The sequence below is a fragment of the Ricinus communis genome, chromosome 8 (assembly GCF_019578655.1).
Source record: "Ricinus communis isolate WT05 ecotype wild-type chromosome 8, ASM1957865v1, whole genome shotgun sequence".
Taxonomy (NCBI): domain Eukaryota; kingdom Viridiplantae; phylum Streptophyta; class Magnoliopsida; order Malpighiales; family Euphorbiaceae; genus Ricinus; species Ricinus communis.
In genome coordinates, this window is record NC_063263.1 from 15,056,559 (window position 1) to 15,076,723 (window position 20,165).

Here is a 20,165-nt window from a genome sequence, read left to right on the forward strand (position 1 = left end):
GAATTTTCACATCTCATTTTCTAAATAAAATAAAATAAATCTTTTTTTCTTTATTTACTTTATAAAAGCTGCCCCAGCCAGTGGGTATAAGTTTAAAAACCACTCTAGTTCTTTTTTATAGCATCTGCAGGGCAAATCAATAATAGTACAACCTAGCTACTTTCAGAATTTCTGAAAGGGCAAAACTTTTTCACATATAATCATGTAACGTTTGGCTTGATTGAGTTGCATCAGGTTTCTAAAATGTTTCCATATTAGTTGATTTGCCTTATTCCCCATCAGATCCAGATCCCTAAGACATTTCCTCAAAGATATGCCGTGTACAGAGGCTCTACTGCTGCAATTCTGTTGCATGAAAATTTGAAACCTGACATTTTGCGCGGTGGCATCACCAAAACTTGCATACAACAATGAGGGAGTCGGATTGCATGCAGACACTCTCGAGGAAGATCATTTCGCAGTGTTTTCCTCACCAAGTACTGCGTCTGGAGAACTCATTAAAAACTAGAAACCATTAGTAAAAAAATTGGAAGCTCATTTTAACTCAGTTGCGTTGTTACATTGGACAAAACAATTGCATTTAGATGTATGTCACCATCTGGACCTCTTACCGTTTGAACAACAAAACCTTCTGCGGCGCACAAGAAATCTGGTTCCCATTTTAGGCACTGGATATCAACATGAAGATGCAACAAACGAAGAAATAAGATCAGATAACAAAGAAGCAATTAAATATGAATTTCACAGAGCTGCCGATACTCAAATTGGATGTTTGGCTCATGCTTGGTCAATGCATCTACTTTCTATTAAGATGTGAGGATCAACATTATCAAGCATTCAATTTCCAGAAATACAGATGGCCAACTCCTCTCCAAATTAGGCAAGGCCAAGTATCCAGACACCTTAATCAAAAATTGATCAGGGTTCACCTTAGCACTTCTCTTCTCAACCAAAGGCTTAGGAGTACTAGAATCAAGTACAACATAAATTTCCAGCAATTGATATAATAAGATAATTTATAAACAGCAACCCAATTATAATGCAACTCTGGATCTATTTATGGGGTTCCGCCATCAGTTTTTCAAAATAAAGGGCAGATTTGGGGTCCAAAAGACAAGGTAGAACTTGCTGAATACTTGGAGATCCTCTTAAAGGCATGGAAGAGGTGTACGGACCATTACTCCTCAACCTTGCCACTTCACACAGACACCTCTCTCTGTAATATTTTTCTACTTAGTAACAAACATTACAATGAAAAGGTAATGTCAAAGAATACAAGTCTGTGACTGACATTTTAAAGCTTTTATTTATGCCCATGATTGAGCATCATGCATTACTACCAGAATGAACAGTCTCAAGAATCAAGACCATGGTGCTTAGCTATCTATAAGTAATAGCTGCAGATGAGAGAGAGAGAGAAGCAGCTTACTCGATATGTTTAGAACAGCTGTCCATTAATCTACAGACGCTTAAATCAATATCATTAGGTTCATCCATCCTATCACCCTCCTCTTGACAGTCTCTTAATGCAATCCACTGATTTAAAATACCGACTATTCTTTGAAGCTGTAGCAAAGGTCAAGGATAAAATAAATTGCATGTGGCATACAAGAACCAAATGACTGAAGTGGTTCTATGTGTTGTAAGATCTCTAAAATCAAATATATGCAACTGTCAACAGAGTTCCAAAGAGGAGGAGGATACAGCTGTATTTCTAGCATTTGACTTTGCATGAGAACTGGTCGAGCTCCTGGATTCTTCATTGGAACTATCCAATTGTTGGTCAAGAAGATTATCTTCAATCAGTTCAGCTTTGCTTACTAAAACCAATACATACTGATGCAGACTTGATAGGCCCATCTCACTTTCCTTTACTCGAACCAGTAACTTAGCAATGATGCTCCAGAGTGCACTCCGTGCTTCAAAATCATCCGAGGCAAGAGCAAATATGTCAAACAAGCCCTGTAGAAAAGTCAAATCTGGACAGATCCAAGGTGTCACCTCTAATGCAATTAAGGACTTGATAAAATGTTAAACAGATACAACTTACCATATGATACCTCTGAAGCAAGATCAGGTACATCAGACAGAATATTTGCAATTAAAACTGCAGCAGTAGCACAAGAACTGGCAACCTGCAAAGAAAGGAAAGCACTTGTCATCAGACAAGTAACCATTGCACTTCTTTGTCAAAATTGAAAACAAAAATAGAGGAAATACAAAAGCAACAGTCATGAACTACAAGACAACGCATGGGAAACATAGAAGATGCACGGCACAAGGATCCATCCTTTCACTGCATTTTAAAATAATATGTCAAGAATTCTTATAAAACAATTTCTTGCACCTACTTGTGACAATATTCACTTACATCTCAATGGTCGGTCTCATCGCTTTTGTCTGAGACTCCTACTGAAGAAATTCTCTTATTTATAGGTCAACTATATCATTAAGATCTAACTTTTCTATCCTCTTCTAGTTATTGCCAAAAATGTTCAACAAACTCATTTTCTTTAATGAAAGGAGAAGTTGGTGAATATAAAATGGTGAGAAAAAAGATTTAAAAAAAGTTGAAATGAAGGTTATTCATGGTGCTGACAGCCAGCTTGATGGCCAATTCATAGCTTGAGTGAAAGCACTTAGAAAAGAGAACAACAAAAGAGGAATCATATCTTAATCCCTAAACAGACTATAAAGTCTAAATCAATAGGTAATAGCTTAAGTACATCAAACTTAAACTTTACACTTGCTGCACTTTTATTGGAACAAAAATATAGGAAGAGGGCATAGAGACATTTCCTCATCAATTTTTTCCAACAATATTTCCATAAGTCCGGCCTATAAACATACCTCTACTTTATCTGGGAGTTTGACCAGGTCACAAACTAGTTGAAATAGTTCCTTATTAGAGCAAATTTCTTGAGAATGGCCATCTAAAGTGGAAAAAGCTTCAATCGTACGAAGAATTACATCGAGAACAGAATACCTGTAACAGGACATTGACTGAATGTCAAATGCAAAAAAGTTGATTTAGAAATATAGATTATGAGACAGAAAAGAAAGAAATGGGACAAAACTAAAAGACATTTGGCAACATACAGCAGAAGGGAGAAAATGCAACACTCATGATTCATTGGCACTGAAGCTAGACCAATTAGATCACCTAAATAATGATCTGGCAAGGCCAAAAGTAGCAAAATAAGTTCAAGTATCTGCCATTAAAACTTACGAGTCGCTAAATCAATAGTTACGAATTCATTAACTGCTCATTGCAAGAGCCATGTAGAGGTGGTTACAGTTAGAGACATAAATTGATCAGAAGAATAATCCAAGTACATTAGAATGCTGACCAAACAAAAGAGTATGTGATGCATAAAATGATGTCCTGGTTAATTTACTGAAATTTGTAAGAAGCTATGGTAAAGGAAGTTTCCAAATTCTTTCCCCGTTACAAAGGGCGCCTTCAGAACCATAAACTCAAGGAAGCATTGTCACACACAATGAAAATTGCTTTACTGACTGGAAGTCCACATAGAGATCTAATATATTTATCCTTCATGAGAAACTCAATCTGCCATTGATGTGCCAACAATTTATATCCAGATCAAGTGAAATCATACCTTTCAGGTACTCTTTGACCTGTTAATGTGCTCATCTCAAAAACCAAGAGGCTGACCAATAGATTTGTCAAACCGAGCTTCATTAAAGTAGTCAGAAGAACAGCTGAAGCTTCCTGTTGACTCTCAAGAATAGCTAATAATAACCCTACACTCTGCAAAATGGAAAATTTATTTGCTAGTGCATGCAACACAAGTTAATTAAGTATAGAACTGAGAGAGTGAGAACACCATGCACAAACACAAAGATGCAGCTCCGATGCATTGCAAGAGGACAAAACTGCATAGCCTAAACCAGATCTGGCTTATCAAAAACCACGAAATTGCACGTCTCTGCAGCCTCTTGGTTGCTGATGTATTAATACATGCAGCAATCACAAAAGTGCTTTGACATCTAAATGAGAGGGTAACCATAATTAAACATTGTTGAGGAACACTTTTGCACAGAAGTTTCTTCATAAATACTTTATTACTGAACATAGATAGCAAGTAAATTATATATGTTGGGAGGTTCACTGATTATTCAGAAATTTAAAAATACTTAAGATCTTCAGAAATTTCATGCTAAAAGTAACCAAGATTTTTCGTGCTTCATGCAAAACAGATCCTCAAATTACATTATCATGTACATAGTAAGTATAAGTTTTTCTTAAATTCCAGAAGTATCTAATATCAATAACTTATTTAGCTATCCGCCTTCTGACCTAGTTACAAACTTACACTGTCCAGTATCACCATAAAAAGGAGGTTAAGACTTAAAGAAATTCCAAGTTGGTACTGCTAACAATTAAACTTGAAAATCCTGGCTTTTTCTTTTGAGAGACTGGAAAAGTTGGTAATTGGTATCAAGCACCTTCCTCCTGAAAACTTCTAATTATGTACTTATTAGGACAAATTTCTCAGATTCATGTGAAATGATACCCACTTCAGTGCAGGATATGGTTTTGTACATTGCTACTCTCCACCTATCAGCATATACAAATATACATATTAATTGCTTTCCGTGCACGGACAAAAAATCTTCCAGATTACATACATTAATATCTAGCACAAAACTCTTTCATACCTTTTCTAAAAGCTGCAGATTCAAGGTGTTTTCCACAACCCATATGATGCGGCTCAGAATATGTTCAGACTGTAGTGCCTCAGCCCAAGTATAACACTTGTCACTTTGAAGACCCAAAGTTAGCAACCTGCATCAGAATATTAACTGTAAAGGAGATATATAGGAAAGAACAAGATGGAGAAGAATGTATAACATGCTGCAGGGCAATTATGCTCTAAATGGCTAATAAGGATTTTGCACTTTCAATAATTTCATCAGCAACTAAAACCATTTTTTAGTTATGAGAATCTGAACTTTAGAGAATGATAATACATAAGATGACACCAGCATCTCTTTGCCTGTAATATGGACTAGTATGATAAATATCGATATTGTTATAAAATATGCAACATATAAGAGTTGTCTTTTCATGTTTGGCCACAATGGTACAAGAAATGAGTCAATTTACAAAAGATTGAAGGCTGGGAACAAAGTAAAAAGGGAAAAAGAGAGAATAAATATCAATGTCAAAACCAATTATGAAAAAATCTGAGAAGTTCTAAAATACAAAAAAAAGTTATCAAGGCTAAGATACATGCAAATAAAGGAATATTACCTGCAAGCTTCACACAGGCATCGGGTGTCATCCAGAGATAGCTGTTCAACGATTATCTCAATTAATCCATGTGTAGAGACTATATGCTTCATTGGAACTTCATGGCAGGCTAGGTTTCCAATGATGCCCAAGCATATCTCCTAAGGAAAGAAGAGGTTAATGATTGCAACCAACTAATTATATAAAGCCAGACCAAAATAGAGAAAGACAATCCCATAAATAAAGTTAATGAATTACAAAAACGAACTTCAATTTATAAGGCCAAAGGATTTCAAGAAACAACTAGTAATATGGCTTACCGTAATTCGTACTGATTGTGAAACCATAAGGTGAGACAAAAACACTTCAAGTATAAGGTTTTCCACCTGCAAATATAATGACGCCCACTCCATTAATTACGATAAATGGAAATTTAGTTCATATAAACAAGTTAAATCAATATAAGTGCCAATATCATCCAAACCCCACAGTGGTGTCCCTTGTCTATATAATGGATAGCGCTCTGTGTTTGTGAATACAATGTTTTGTGGTACTTGCACAAGGGCGGGGTTGGAAATTGGCTGGGATATCTAAAACAATGAGGCAGCAAATAATATAACACACACTCACATAAATATATGATCAAGATATCTTCAAATTTTACATGGTACTATACCTTATACCTCTGTCATAAACCGAACAAAGTAGTGAGACAAAGAAAAGGCCAAACAAATGATATCATACTTATTAATAGGAAAGAACTAGATCAAGTACCATTAGTTCAGCATGAGTCCTACTAGCAGCAAGATCCCACAAAACACAACCATACTCTTCCCAATCATCTTCTCCTGCTAGATTACAATGTTGTTCTACTCTAAAAGATGAATCCTCATCTTTTTCATCTCGACAAGTAGATTTATCGAAATTATCGACCGAATTCATCTTCTCAGGCCAATTTTCTACTGATTTTGGAACTCTGTCTCTAGATGGAGATGCTACCTTTCCACACTCATCCATGCAATCAGCATTTGACCTTTTACCACAGACATCGTCACCGGTATCAACTCCAGATGCATTTTGATCATTTTGCGTACCAGTTGGAATTAGTTTTCGTATCAAAGATATAATATAACTAGGATCAACCGTAGTCGAAATGTCAAATAACTGCAAAGATAACTACTCATTGTTAACATCACAGTTAATCATCAATTTGAAAAAGATAAATCTATCATAAGTTCTTTTATACTTGCATGTACAACTAAAAGTTGGAGCTAAAATTATTGCACAAGTGATAAAATATGCAAGCACGCGAGCTATTAATTATTTAGAACCTCGAAAAAACAGCCACTAAACCAAATCAGACTCAAATTTCAAAACCACAGCTAAAATAATAATTTGTTCACATATACATAGTTCCAATGTGATCAAGTGTGAAAGGCGAAAGTCCATAAAACCCTAGCTTAAGTAAGTGGTTCGCAATTGTAGTTCCAATTAGAAATAGAGATACAACTTGGAAAACCAATAATTATAGATTTTAAAAAAGAAAAACAGAAATGATGAAAGTGGGGAAGTGAGAGTGCGACCTCGTCAGGCGGTGCACAAGGGTGGTGTGCAGGTGGAGGTGCATCATCGTGGGCTGTTTCTTGTTCTTGTTGATATTGTTGCTGTTGTAATTCAAGTGGGTTCGATTTTGATTCTAAGGCCATTTTAGCTTTAAACGTGAGATAGCAAGTGTTCTAAGATTGATCTCTTCTATTGTGTGTTTAGAAGCGAAGTTAGGGAGGGAAGCAAAATAAAATTGGAGGGGAAAGTTATTGGAGTATACGCATTGGAACTGAAAAGGAGAAAATCACCTTTTTCTTTTTTTTTTTTTGTTAAAAGGAAGTCCTAGAATTTTCACTATAGATAATCAATTTTAGTTTTCTTTTTGCTGAGAATATTAATATTTTTCTTAAAGCTTTAGTCTTAGAAATAATAAGCAACTATATATACACGGGGTAATTCATAATATTTATAATAATAAGTAAATTTTATTGTATAATAAAATAGAGGTTAAAATAATAGAGTTTGAAATAAAAATTATTTCAAATAATTTGATAATAAGTATTTTTAAGATAAATATAAAAATATATTATATGATTTTATTGTTTTATTATTTGTGACATATATTATTTATTTTAAATATTAAATATATACATTTACAAATTATGATAAAAAATAATTTAATTATTAAAATCTTAATTTTATTTTTATTTTCTGATATAAGTTTAAAGCTTAATAAATTTGTAATGATCATCAAATTTACTATTATTAATTCATAATTATTATTTTAAAATTTAATTGCTAAGATGTTCAAGTACAATATCATATTTATTAGAAAATAAAAAATCATAAATTTTTATGTTATTAATATTGTAGTGCCATATTTATCTCAAGAAAAAAAGAAATAAAACAGTTAATTCAGGTCTTAGTTTCCTTTTTCAAATAGAGGCAAGCACAAGTTAGAGCCGATTTGCAATGTAATATCCGTAATTTTTATTTAATAAATGATAATATTAATAATAATTAATAAATAATTTTTTCTTTAAATTTATTTTATTTTATTTTTACTTGGTTTAAATGAAATTTTAATGCTAGATAAATAAGAGAGTTATTTTCTATATCTAATTAGTTTGATTTTTAAGAAATTAATTAAGTAACTTTTTTGGAAAATAAATTATATTTTTTGTCATTCAATCTTCCCCAAAGTGAATATATGAATTAAAATTCTATGAGAGTTATGAAAGAATTAGTAAATAATATTTTTATAAAATAATTATCAGGAAATGATAAATTTTAATTAGCAAATGGTGTTAATTTTAATTAGAAAATATTTAGAAAATTGATTAATTAAATTAATTGTGTGCTACGATTAAATTGGAAATTTATTTTGGAATAAGGATTTAAAATATAATTTTATTAATATGAGATTTTAATAAAAATTTGTATGTTTGGTATTTTTGTAATTAAATATGTCGGCAAGGACTTTTTGATAATTTTATATTTAAGAGCAAAGGTAAAAAAATATAATTATATATTTTCAATAATTCTATTTTAGCCCAAATTAAATAGTTAGAGGCTTAATTGAAAATCTAAAGAAAAGTTTAAGGATTAATCGAGAATTTTTTAGGGTTGTAACTTAAAAAGTTAAGGGACTAGATGGTGAAGAAGAAAAGTTGGAGGACCAACTTGTGATAGAGAAAAGAAAAAAAAGAAAGAGAACGAAGAAGGAGAAGGAGGGAGAGGAAGCTTCGTCGGTTTTAATGGTGGAGTGGTGGAGGAGTCTCGGCGGAGTCTGGTGACGTTGGCAGGAGGTGCAGCTGGCGTAGGCGAGCACGCTAGGGGCGGCTACGGTGGCGTATGGAGACGACAAACGGTGTAGAATGTCCAGGAATGACAACCGTTTCTTACCGCTATTCATGGCATTTCCAGCAACCATTGCCAGTGATTATGAACTCAAAATTATCAGCAGCTTCGAGGCTTTCTTTTCCAACCATTGCCACCCCTTGAGGCTGCTGGAATTGCAAGATCCGGCAATGTGAAAAGTTAGGGGCAACCGGCGTTTTCTAGCTTTTTCGACGAGCTTTGGCCGATCGGAGGGCAATATCCGGACTCCCTTCGTCACAAGCTTTCCAATGACACTGATTTTGCAGTGATCGGACTCCGTTTGAAAATCGACGGCCGAGATCGTCCGTAAATCTCTCCGGATGATCGGGAGTTGGATTGAAAGATTGGAAGCTGAGATCGTCATCAGCGCGTCGTTTCGAGTTTGTTGGTGAGTTTGGATCGCCAATCGAACTCCGGTGGTTGGAGGCGAGTCGACCGAGCGATCAAGCGTCTCGATAATCTATCAGTTTGGCTCGCTCCAGCCGAGGGATCGGAGCAGAGCTAGAAGGCCGTCAAAGCTGTGAGTTAAAGTCATATATCTGCTTACGTGTGTCGTGCTAAGATTTTTACGCGATATTTCTGATTAAATGATTAATATTTTAATTATTTAATTATTTACTGTTTATATATGTTTCATTTTCCGCATTATGATTTTATTGATTTCGTGTTGACCCGGGATGGGATGGCTATAGAGCATATGCTATTTGATGAGTTGCATCAGGACTGTGTGCGCATCGGTAGGAATTTGAGACAGATAGTAAAAAGGGTAAATTTCAAAAGATAAATTTAGGACTTGCCATGGTCGAGCATTGCTCTCTGAGCGCCGGCTTATTTAGAAACCTAAGTGACCAGACTGGAATTAAGGACCCTGGTTGAGCTTCGCTCTCTGGGCGCTAGTCTTATTGGAGTAAGCAAGCCGAAAGGCTAAGACTGATAGTGATAATTAAGTGACCGGACTGGAGTTAAGGACCCTGGTCAAGCTTCGCTCTCTGGGCGCCAGTTCTGTTGGAATGAGATAGTCGAGATGTTAGTGTTGGGATTAGGGTTCTACTGAAGTACTGCGCCTTCTAGTATGTGAAGTTATTTTTATTTAAGCATGGTATGACACGTATATTTTTGCATGACTTAATGTTTATTTCAAATTAAATAAATGTGTTATGCAAGTGTTTGTAATTGTTTTTAGATATATGATTTTAACTCACTCTCGAGACTGACAGTCTCAATTTTACTGTTTTTCAGGTGATTGTTAGTCTTTCCGCAGTTCTTATCTAGCAACCTCACTCCTTCATCATCGGGTTGATATAATTGATTTTGGTATGTTTGACTTGTAAAAAAATTTAGATTCTCCGCATTAAGAATATTAAACTTACTGGTCGTAATTTTATATAAATTCAAGTCTCGTTTAATTATGCTGGCGGACCGAATTTAATTTATAGTACCGGTTGATATAAGTTTAATTGTGGAAAAAGTGCTTAGAATTGAGTTTAGATTTTAATTTGAATGAGTTAGTGAATAGTCAAGCTTACTATGGAATTTGGTGCCCTTAAGCCTACCCATTCTTTAATGCCAGTCACGGGCCTACAGATTGGATCGTGACATGCAAGATGATGGGGATGGTACTGCTCAAATTTGTTTGGGGAGAAACGCAGATACTGCTATGTGTTCAAGTGTCCCAGGCCACTTCTAACTCGTGTTATTTAATTATGCTTAAAATTGTTCTAGCCAATTCTTAATTATATTATTTTTTGTTTAATTTATTTATAAATTTAAAATTTATAAGATTTCATTTATAAATTTAAAATTTATATTTTCAAATGAAATAAAAATTATTTAAAATTTTAAATAATTAATTTTGTGTAGCTTTAATAAAATAAAAAAAATTTAAATAAATTTAACTAATAAGTTAATATATTTTATGACACTAAGATATTTTTTAATTTTATTATTTATATTTTATTTTTTCATGTGTTTTTAAATGAAATAAAATTTTCAAAATTTTAACTAAATATAGTATTAAAAAGATAGAAACTATAAATTTCCGCAAGACCATTGTCTCGGCGGTAGACCTGTTCATGGGTCGGGCCTGACCTGGCCTGACTTAATTTTGGACAAGCCCAGGCCCGGAAATTTTTTGATATGTTTGAGCCCAAGCCCGAGTCCGAAATTTTTTAAAAAGCCTGGCCCGGCCCGACCAATTATTAAATCTGTCCCAAATTGTAGTTACATTTAGATTTAGAGTTTTGTTTTGATTAATATATTATTAATAACAATAAAACTATAAACAGAAATAATAGGTAGCTAAGTGGTATTGGCACTTAATTAGAAATTGAAGATCATATGTTTGAGTGCTAGGTATGATATTTCTTTTTTTTACTAACTAAACTACATATCGGCCTGGGCTGGACCGGACTTGAATTTTTATACAAATTTCAAGCCTGGCCCGAGAATTACGAACTTTTTATGCCGAGCCAGATTTGTACTCAAAAATTATTGTTCAAGCTCAACCCAAAGAGTGAGAGTCGGGCGGGTACCCAGGTCTACTGGGCGGTACTCTTAGAAGGTTGTAACACGAGGTAAGTAAATAAAAAAGGTAAATAGAAACAATATAATTTATTTAGGAAAAAGGTAAATAGAACTTTAATTTGTAAAGGGCCAGGCCGACATGGCCGCTCACAGTTTAGCGCGAGCATCATGTTCTTTCGCGAGCCCCTCCTCTTGCCATTTTATTTTTAAAATATATATATATATTGTAGTGCCAAATTAAAAAAATAAAATCCTTAAATGTGAATATTATTTTAATATTTCATATAAAAAAATATTTTTTAAATGCAGTTCTTGTAAAATGCATAATCATAATATAATAAATTTCTTCTATTCTATGGTCAACCAGAAAAAGCAACCTAATGCATAGCAAGATTCTTTACATTTTAATTCTATAGAAAGTTACCATGTAAATCAACCATTTTAAAACTCATGGATTAATTATATAGACTTATAGATGCTATTAAATTCATTTTATCAGTTATTTAATAAAATGTAATAAACTTATTTCAAAAAAAAAAACTATTTATAACTAGTATTTTACTCTAGTGTTAAAATGAGATTTATTTTAAATAAGCATCGCAATTTAAGTCTTATAATATTAAAGAAAATATAATTATTAGTTTGAATAGTTAAACTAAAATTAAAACACCAATTAATATAAAAGTAAAATCTCTTGTTTTTACTACCACAAAAGGAAAATGATATTTTATTAAAAAGTATTATTTTTGTATTTGAAATTTGTTATACAACACTAGTATTTTTTGAAAAAAATTTTAAAAAAATAAATTCAGTTCAATTTGTGTTTCTTATAAATTAAAATTTATTTTTTTTAAACTCAAAAATAATACGTTTCAGTTTGGATCATTTTCAAATTAAAAAATCAGTTTAATCGAATTAATCAAACTAACCAAAATTTCATAAAAAATATTTTAAGATATTATAAATTTATTTTAAAAAAATTTAAATTTAAACGTGATTTTTTTCAGTTTAGTTTTTTATTTAATTTCACTTTATATTCATACAAAATCTAATTTATTCAATTCAGTTTAGTATGTTTATATATAAATTTTTATTTCTTCAGTAAATTCAGTTTAATTTGATAAAATTATAAATTCAATTTTTATTTTATTTTGAAAGAATACATAATTTTAAATTAATTTTAGAGGATAATTAAATTGAGGATCTATTGTAACCATCGACCAATTGAACATACAAGAAAATCAACCACAAATTAAAAGCCAAGTGTTAAGCCTTAAAACCCATTAAAGTTAAACCCGCAAGAAACATAAAAGGTGGGTCCAACAATAAAATATGAAATATTCATATAATACTGTGAAAATTACCGAACTGACGAAAAGCAGAATCAAATAAAAAAACAGAAGATGACAGCAAACGAAATCCAAACCACAAAAAATAACTGTCACCAAATTCTTTTTATTAAATTAAATATATTTAACGCCCTTTTGCCTTTTATTATTTAACATTTTTTTTCCACCAAAAAGCGTCAATTTTATATCATATCCCCAGACGACATCTCTCTCTCTCTCTACACACCAAACTTCCTCCATTTCCATGAGCAGAAGCAGAGTGGAATTTCAGAAGAATGAGAGAAATGGCTTTATCATCATCTCCACACTTTCTTGATTTTCCACTACTTAAATCATCATCCCCATCAGTACCTGATTATGTGTTCGTTAATCCTTGTGCGTGGCAATCTTCTTCTTTTATTTCTCTCCAGAAAGCAAGGATTCCTGTAATATCTGTGAAGCTATCTTCTTCTTCTTCTTCTTCGAGAGTAAAGTGTTTGACTAAATCAACCGAAGAAGATCGATCGGAGACTTTAGTGTCTGATGATGATGACGGAGAAGCGAGAGAAGATGCTAAAGTTCAACAGCCACATCAGCCGCAGCAGAGGATTGTCTCTCCTTTTAGCGATTCTGTTTCGCTTGGGATTCGTGAGCCTGTTTACGAGGTTTGTTAGTTTATGCAGTTTTTTTAAGGAATTATTTTTATTTTTATATTATCTTCTTGTTATCCTTTTTATTTTTTTCCTTTTTTTAATGTTTTTAATTCTTTTGTACTTTGTGATCTTTTATGTACCCTCTGCATTTTTGTCAATTATTTACGTTTTCTCTGAAAAAAGTGTGTTTGAATTTTTTTAAGTGGCATTTACACGTTTAATATTTAGTTTTAGCGCTTAATTGCTTGCTAATTAATTTTTTTGCTTTTCTTTTAATTTTTTTCTTATTTTTTTATACTTTGTATTTATTTTATTTATGTTATTCTTTTTTGCACTTTAGTCAAGTTTCTTTTTATTTTTTTATATATTATTATCGTCATCTTTTTTCTATGTAAAGCTTTCGTTGTAAGTCTTTACATGTGGGTGGTAGTGAAATATGCAAGTTAACGGGTCTAATTGCTTGCTATAACTAATTAATTGTAACAGTCATGTTTGTTGTTTGTTGTATTTCTTTTGGGTACATGTTGTTTGTTAGTTTTGAGAATCGCACTTCATTTCTTACTTAAACTTGGCAGTATTGCAAGTTATGAATAGCCAACGGCTTATTAAGTAGTGTCTTCACTTAAAATTAATGAGATGCCGTAGTCATTTGATTTTACGGTATACTAATACCTGGTGTTTATTTTCAGCTTGCCTCTTTACGATAATCTTATATACTCCAGGCATTAGTATAATCTAGAAGTCTTTAGCATAAAATTAGGTGGAGAGACTTAAAGTTTCAATTTGGTTGAAGCTCTCATTCTTAAAATTTCTTAGTTGCATGTTCAAAGGATTTTTTTTTTTCTTTCTTCGCTTGTAATGGATAAGTAATTGTCGATTTCTTTTTCCATATTCTGCAGGTTGTTGAAGTGAAGTCGAATGGAATGGTATCTACTAGGAAAATTAACAGACGCCAGTTGTTGAAGTCAAGTGGTGGGTAAAAATTGCCAGGAAAAAACTGCAGATTATTATTATTTTATTATTATTTTCCACTTAGTAGTTAGTAGTGTCAATGTATTTCAGATTTTTAGAGACTATAATTTGCTTTTTAAAAAAAAAAAAATCATTTCATGCTTCCAACTTTTCATGGTTTTATGTCGTTTTCTGATGGATCAGCATAATTTAAATTTATTTCTTGTACAATGATATCGGTTCTTTCTTCTTACAATTGTTTTGTACCACCAGGTCTTCGCCCACGGGACATCCGTAGTGTTGATCCATCATTGTTTTTGACAAATTCAATGCCTTCTTTACTGGTGCTTTGTTCACTTCTTTGGTAGTTTCTCTTTTGTGTTTTTGTTAAATGCTTGGTTGATGATTTGGATCCATGTTCGGGTGCCATTTATAGGTTCGTGAGCATGCTATCTTGCTGAACTTGGGTTCATTACGAGCAATAGCCATGCAAGAGCGTGTCCTTATATTCGATTATAACCGGTAATCTATGTTTTCTGCATTATAGCAAGTTATCTCCTCCGCCTTGTCTTTTTTTCATGAAGTATCTTATTTAACAATGGAAGATTGATCCTATATGCTAATTCTTTTTAGTAAAGGAGGGAAAGCTTTCATAGACACTCTGTTGCCTCGGATAAATCCCAGCAATAACAATGGAGGACCATGCATGCCATTTGAGCTTGAGGTCAGTGCCTCTGTTTCTAATTTTACATTCTGAAAGATGAAGATGACTAGGTGAATGCAATTTGTTAGTTTGACGCTTTAATATCTGAAAGGCTGCGGCTCCCTTTATAATGAGAACCTATTTATATATATAAAGAACTTGCTATGGGTAGAGTTTCATGTGCCAATTATTTAATCAACCAAGGCGAACAATTCCTCTACCTGAATTTGATGGTTCGCATTATAACTTTTTATGAGGTGTGGACGATTTATTTGTATACATACATGCAGGTGCACATGCACACAGAGTTCTAGAGAAATGGAAACTGAATAATGGTTGGTGGAGAAGATGTTGAATTGATGACATATGAAATGGATTTAGGGTTTATTGAATAGTTTGTAAAAAATACAATCTATTCCTCATTCAGCAATAATTTGAGAAACCTTAAATTTGTCACCTTCTTTTTCCTTATGAAACAACATCTGGCTTGGAAACACAATGGATCCTTCAGTGTATTTGCTTTATACCTGGTTTGAGGACATTAAAGATGGCATGGCCTTCATATTGATCATTTACAGTCTACTGAAAATGAACGAGAGCTTCAAATTGGAGTGGCATTTGATTTTCAATAGTAGTTTAATGAAGCACTCTGGTTTTGAAGAGGCTTTCACTGTAATAATTTCAGGTTGTTGAGGCAGCATTGCTTTCACGAGTACAGCGTTTGGAGCAGAGACTAATGGCTATTGAACCTCGTGTGAGTATGGGAACATAGTGAGTATGTTTTATTTTTTATTTTTATCTGTTCAGTTTTTGGTTTTGGAATTATCAATGTTAAATATAACTAGTAGTTTTGTCCTTGAATTGCAAAGTCAAAAAAAGTTATCGAGGGTTTCCTAGTGATGCAGTTTACTAGTTATATGATACATTAGTAGATGTTTTCAGTTCTACCTGAGATGATCAACGGATATCAAAGGATTGGGCTTGGCCTTATCTTCATATTTTACCAGAGCAAACAGAGAATATTCAACAAGTTCTTTCATATTTTGGGAAACGTATTCCCCCAAAAAGTGATTTTTTTTTTTTGACAAATACAACTTCTTCAATGTTTGAAAGATAGTTTTTTCTTTAATCTTTTTTTTCTTTTTGTTAATTTCAAAGATGACATCCGTCTCTTAAACCACCATTTTACCTTCACTCCCCCATTCTTTTGGTCACTCAAAAGATAAAATGAAAATTTGGGGGAAAAGAAGAAATTGAAGAATGTCTGTGATATTAATTTTTTACCATTGGAAACAGTAGTGATACTTATGCTTTGGGCGAGTTGTTGGGGATGGAGGGCTACATGGGAGAGAGCTTATAGCTTTTGGAAATTAAAATTATGATGACGAGATTATTGCATTTGTCTTGCTAGAAGCAAATAAGTTCTATCTGACTTTAAATTAATGCACCTTAACTTTCTTTGTTCAACCCAATTCATTTTGCTTCCATTACGGTGCATACTGTTTAGCTTATTGCTGGATGCTGAGGCAGAAGAACCTCATCCTTCTATTAAGATTTGATGAACATTATTCTAATGTTTTTATGTTTTCATGTTCTTGGATCTGAACTCTAGATTATGCCTTTCTCAAATGTTCAATCATTATGATTATTAATTTATTGTAATGCTCTTTACTTCAGGTTCAAGCTCTTCTTGAAGTTTTACCCAACAGGTTAACTGCTAACATATTGGAGGAACTTCGTATTAGCAAACAGACCTTGGTACATAGCCTAGTTACTTGGACATAACTTTCAATTATAGCAGAATGGTCTTTGATTCTTACGTTTTTACTTGCATAAGGAAGGTTGAATTAGGTTCAAGGGCAGGAGCTCTTAGACAAATGCTGCTTGATCTTTTAGAAGACCCACATGAAATACGCCGCATATGTATAATGGGAAGAAACTGCACTCTCGGAAAGGGAAATGATAATGTAGAATGTTCTGTTCCCTTAGAAAAGCAGATTGCTGATGGTAAGCCCTATTAGGTCCCTGATATCCTAGAGTTGCATAAGCAATATTCTGATTTGCATACTAGTGTAGGTTTCTTATATGTGATTGTTTTTCCTTTTGTCTTTTGCAGAGGAGGAGGAAGAAATTGAGATGCTATTGGAAAATTATCTTCAAAGGTTATTCCTGCTTATATTTCTAGTGTTTTAATTGGTCCATACTTGTTATGCATTCTTTATGATGAAATTTGTTTTCTTTCCTACAACTCATCTCCCAAATTCTCTTATGGGGAGATGCGAAAGTGTCAAGCCTAAATTGTGCGTAAAGAAGAAAGAGAGGAGATGATTGAGAGAGAACCCAAAATTTATTCACATGATCTTAAATTGTAACTGGGAATCAATGTTGTCGCCTTACTATGCATAGCGAGTAAATGCTTTCTTAGTTGCATGTGCCTTTTTCGTGTATGAATAGTTTTATGATGACTTGATTGCCACAGTTATGGTGCAGCTGGATGAGTACTAACCCATGAGAACATGTTGATGTGGATTTTTAACATTACCATTTATGGGAAGAAAGAACTGATCATGTTTTTCCTCAGGAAAATAATTTTGTATTTCCATTTTAGTTCAACATAGAGAACCCGAAAGGCGTTTAAATAGTGTGGCCTCACAGAGAAAATATGAAAAGATGAATGTTTTTATTAAGCATCTAATAAGATGGTCTATTAAGAATTAAGGTTCATTTTATTCATGTTTCTTATTCTGCTACATGACATTGTCTATATGGTTTTGCAGATGTGAATCTTGTCATGGTCAGTCAGAACGACTTCTTGATTCTGCAAAAGAAATGGAAGACTCTATTGCTGTTAACTTAAGGTCTGAACTCTGGATGCTCGTAACTTGACTCTTAATTTCTTAACGTTAGAATTTTTGCCCAATTTGTTTACACTGACCTTGTAATAAGCCCTAGTGTTGCCCTTATAAGGAACCTAATGTATCTCAGTTCTGATATTAACAAAATAATTGCTGGAACTACTACTGCTATTGCTACTTATTTAACTGCAACTGATGTTCTGGAAACAGCACAAAGATGCCTTCACATATGCTCATGTACAGTCAGAATGAGTTTAAAATTCAAAACCACTTAATCATGAATTTGCTTATTTCATATTGACCTGGACATAGAGTGAGCTTAATTCAGTTGCATGTATTGATTTTATTTTTCTCTGAAAAAGAAATAAGGCACATAATTAGTTACGGATAGAACAATGTTAAGTTGGGATGTAAAAAGAATCTCAGTTTTCATAATGTATGTGCTGATTAAACTACTTAGACTCAAATTTATAAGAATACACTCTGTTAGTGTGGATTGCTGATTTAGGACACTGGGCTAAGCCTGGCAGGGGTTATAGACTGAAAGAAGGGTAAACAAGAAAATAAATCATGGACTAGATCACCCTGCCAAAGAAAATGCCGGTTTTAGAAAAGCACGTGATGCTTTGATATTTAAGGCTCCTCACTCCTGTGTCTCTGAACTTGATACTTTTTCCTTTTCCAGCTCTCGGAGGCTTGAAGTGAGCAGAGTGGAATTACTTCTTCAGGTTGGGACATTTTGCGTGGCAGTAGGTGCTCTAATTGCAGGTGTGTCTTAGCCAAGATGTGGATTTTTATGTCGTATTTCTTAAAATGTGGCTCATCTTCTGAGTTCAACCTTGAATGAAGTTAAAAAAGAGAAAGACTTCTTTTTATGGCTGCAATGTTCTGCAACATTGTTGCACAAGGAATCTTTTTTGTCCACATGCTCACATGAAGTTTGTCCTGGTTGCAGGTATATTTGGGATGAACTTGAAGTCATATCTTGAAGAACACGTGGTATGTTCATCTGAAAGCTTAGACATCATATGCTAAAGCATTTTCATTTCTGGTTTTACTGAATGTGATTCATGGTGCCATAACCTTGTTTCTATGCAGTTTGCTTTTTGGCTGACAACAGCTGGGATAATTGTCGGTGCTGTCATGGCATTTTTTCTAATGTACTGGTATCTCAGGGCTAGGAAAATACTGTAACTTGACAATTGTTCAAATTAGGTAAGTCCTTTTCTTTTTTTTTTTTGGCTTTGATTATTTTTACTCATTTGCACCTATGCTAATTTAAAGAACAACACCATGACCTCCTTGGGAAATTTCTTTCAACACAACTCCAAAATCGAAATAGTTCAAACCAGCCCGTTATTGATGAATTCTTGAAAACATTGGCCATAACCTAATGCTGTCTTTATATATTTTACAGGTGAATTCAACGGTTAAGCATGCTTGGCTGATTTAGTCTGGTTACACTTGTATAAGTGACTGCTGCATATTATTTTTGAGCTGTACTAGCTCGTCTGAGAGCTAGATTTGCCTCAATTATTTGTCTCCTGCCTTCTGCCTTTCTCAAGTTGGCTTCTGCTATTTCAAGATTTTTCTGAGCATCTTGTGGATCGATGTTACTACCCTTCTCTGCATCATTTACTCGTTCATGGTCAAATAAACATAAATTCGCAAAATGGAGTTTGATGCTTGTGCTAGAGATATGGATTAAGGCTCTTGAAAGGGTGCTTGGATATCACAAAAGTGGAACAGAACTTGCTCTGTAGATCTAAGTTCGCAACATTCAGTCGTAATGCAATGTCATTATGATTGTTTGTTATGACTTCTTTGCTCAAACTGTGTTCTTGATCAACATCTTAGAGAAGATTGGTCATTCTCTTTAGTATAAATTTTAACGTCAATAAACTTCCACAATGCGATGATGGCTGTGCTGCTTTCTTTCAGATACTCCATAAATTCGAGATTTTTGCAGTGTCTCCTAGCTTCTGAAAATTCATTTTATCCTATTGTACTTTCGTTGCATCTGTCATTTTAAACCCTCCATAAAAAAAGATATCATAATTCTCCGTTCTATTTTTTTCACATTCGGAATAGCCCAAGCAAAATTCTAGATCTGCCACAGAATTTTTACTACTAATTTCGCAGGATGCACTTGAAGCCAAAGCAAAATGGAGACATTGTAAGATGACCACCAATTTGCATGCTCCATAGATGCTCATCAGCAAGGAGCAAAATTTTTACGTGGCTAGAAGCACATGTTTAGATGAGCACAAATATCTGATGATTGAATTACAGTAACCCACAATTCTCAACGAAGTGTCAATTTTGCCTATTGAGCATTCATTATAAGATATTTCCCCGTGGCCAATAACATGTTTGTGCTTTATGTCTGATCACAATTAAGATGTTTTCGGTGATTACCAATGCTCCTGACACCAAAGAAGAATCAAAAGAAACAAATGCAATCCAATG

At 33.5% G+C, this 20,165-nt stretch overlaps 2 protein-coding genes across 3 annotated transcripts; one reads left to right on the forward strand and one right to left on the reverse strand.

Annotated features, from left to right (window-relative positions):
- Window positions 1–30: 30 nt before the first annotated feature.
- Window positions 31–7,132, reverse strand: LOC8266986. Of its 2 annotated transcripts, none has more exons than XM_015724359.3 (12): window positions 6,841–7,132; window positions 6,032–6,421; window positions 5,578–5,643; window positions 5,279–5,418; window positions 4,684–4,810; window positions 3,621–3,772; window positions 2,851–2,986; window positions 2,051–2,135; window positions 1,705–1,919; window positions 1,430–1,566; window positions 612–668; window positions 31–485 (listed from the first exon to the last, which is right to left on the reverse strand). In XM_015724359.3, exons 1-11 carry the CDS (start codon window positions 6,961–6,963, stop codon window positions 662–664), a joined length of 1,578 nt encoding a protein of 525 aa, XP_015579845.2. In that variant the 5' UTR covers window positions 6,964–7,132; the 3' UTR covers window positions 31–485; window positions 612–661. The 2 variants fall into 2 exon arrangements, with proteins under 2 accessions (XP_015579845.2, XP_015579844.2); XM_015724358.3 differs by having other exon boundaries at window positions 1,705–1,979; window positions 6,841–7,131.
- Window positions 7,133–12,713: 5,581 nt separating this feature from the next.
- LOC8266984 (magnesium transporter MRS2-11, chloroplastic) lies at window positions 12,714–19,674 on the forward strand. Its single transcript, XM_048377886.1, has 14 exons — window positions 12,714–13,199; window positions 14,087–14,159; window positions 14,412–14,482; window positions 14,575–14,660; window positions 14,772–14,862; window positions 15,527–15,595; window positions 16,519–16,599; window positions 16,683–16,848; window positions 16,958–17,003; window positions 17,619–17,699; window positions 18,382–18,464; window positions 18,652–18,695; window positions 18,795–18,911; window positions 19,114–19,674. The coding sequence occupies exons 1-13, from the start codon at window positions 12,831–12,833 to the stop codon at window positions 18,888–18,890; spliced, it is 1,356 nt and encodes a 451-aa protein (XP_048233843.1). The 5' UTR covers window positions 12,714–12,830; the 3' UTR covers window positions 18,891–18,911; window positions 19,114–19,674.
- The last annotated feature ends 491 nt before the right edge of the window (window positions 19,675–20,165 follow it).

Excerpts from the sequence above, each read along its gene's own strand:
- LOC8266986 (XM_015724358.3), bottom strand. The coding sequence starts at position 6,963 with ATGGCCTTAGAATCAAAATCGAACCCACTTGAATTACAACAGCAACAA. Across the intron at positions 3,773-4,683 it reads ATCTGCAGCTTTTAGAAAAG|AGTGTAGGGTTATTATTAGC; the intron begins GTATGAAAGAGT and ends TCCATTTTGCAG. Across the intron at positions 2,136-2,850 it reads AACTCCCAGATAAAGTAGAG|GTTGCCAGTTCTTGTGCTAC; the intron begins GTATGTTTATAG and ends CTTTCTTTGCAG.
- LOC8266984 (XM_048377886.1), top strand. The coding sequence starts at position 12,831 with ATGAGAGAAATGGCTTTATCATCATCTCCACACTTTCTTGATTTTCCA. Across the intron at positions 14,160-14,411 it reads CCAGTTGTTGAAGTCAAGTG|GTCTTCGCCCACGGGACATC; the intron begins GTGGGTAAAAAT and ends TTGTACCACCAG. Across the intron at positions 14,863-15,526 it reads GCATGCCATTTGAGCTTGAG|GTTGTTGAGGCAGCATTGCT; the intron begins GTCAGTGCCTCT and ends TAATAATTTCAG.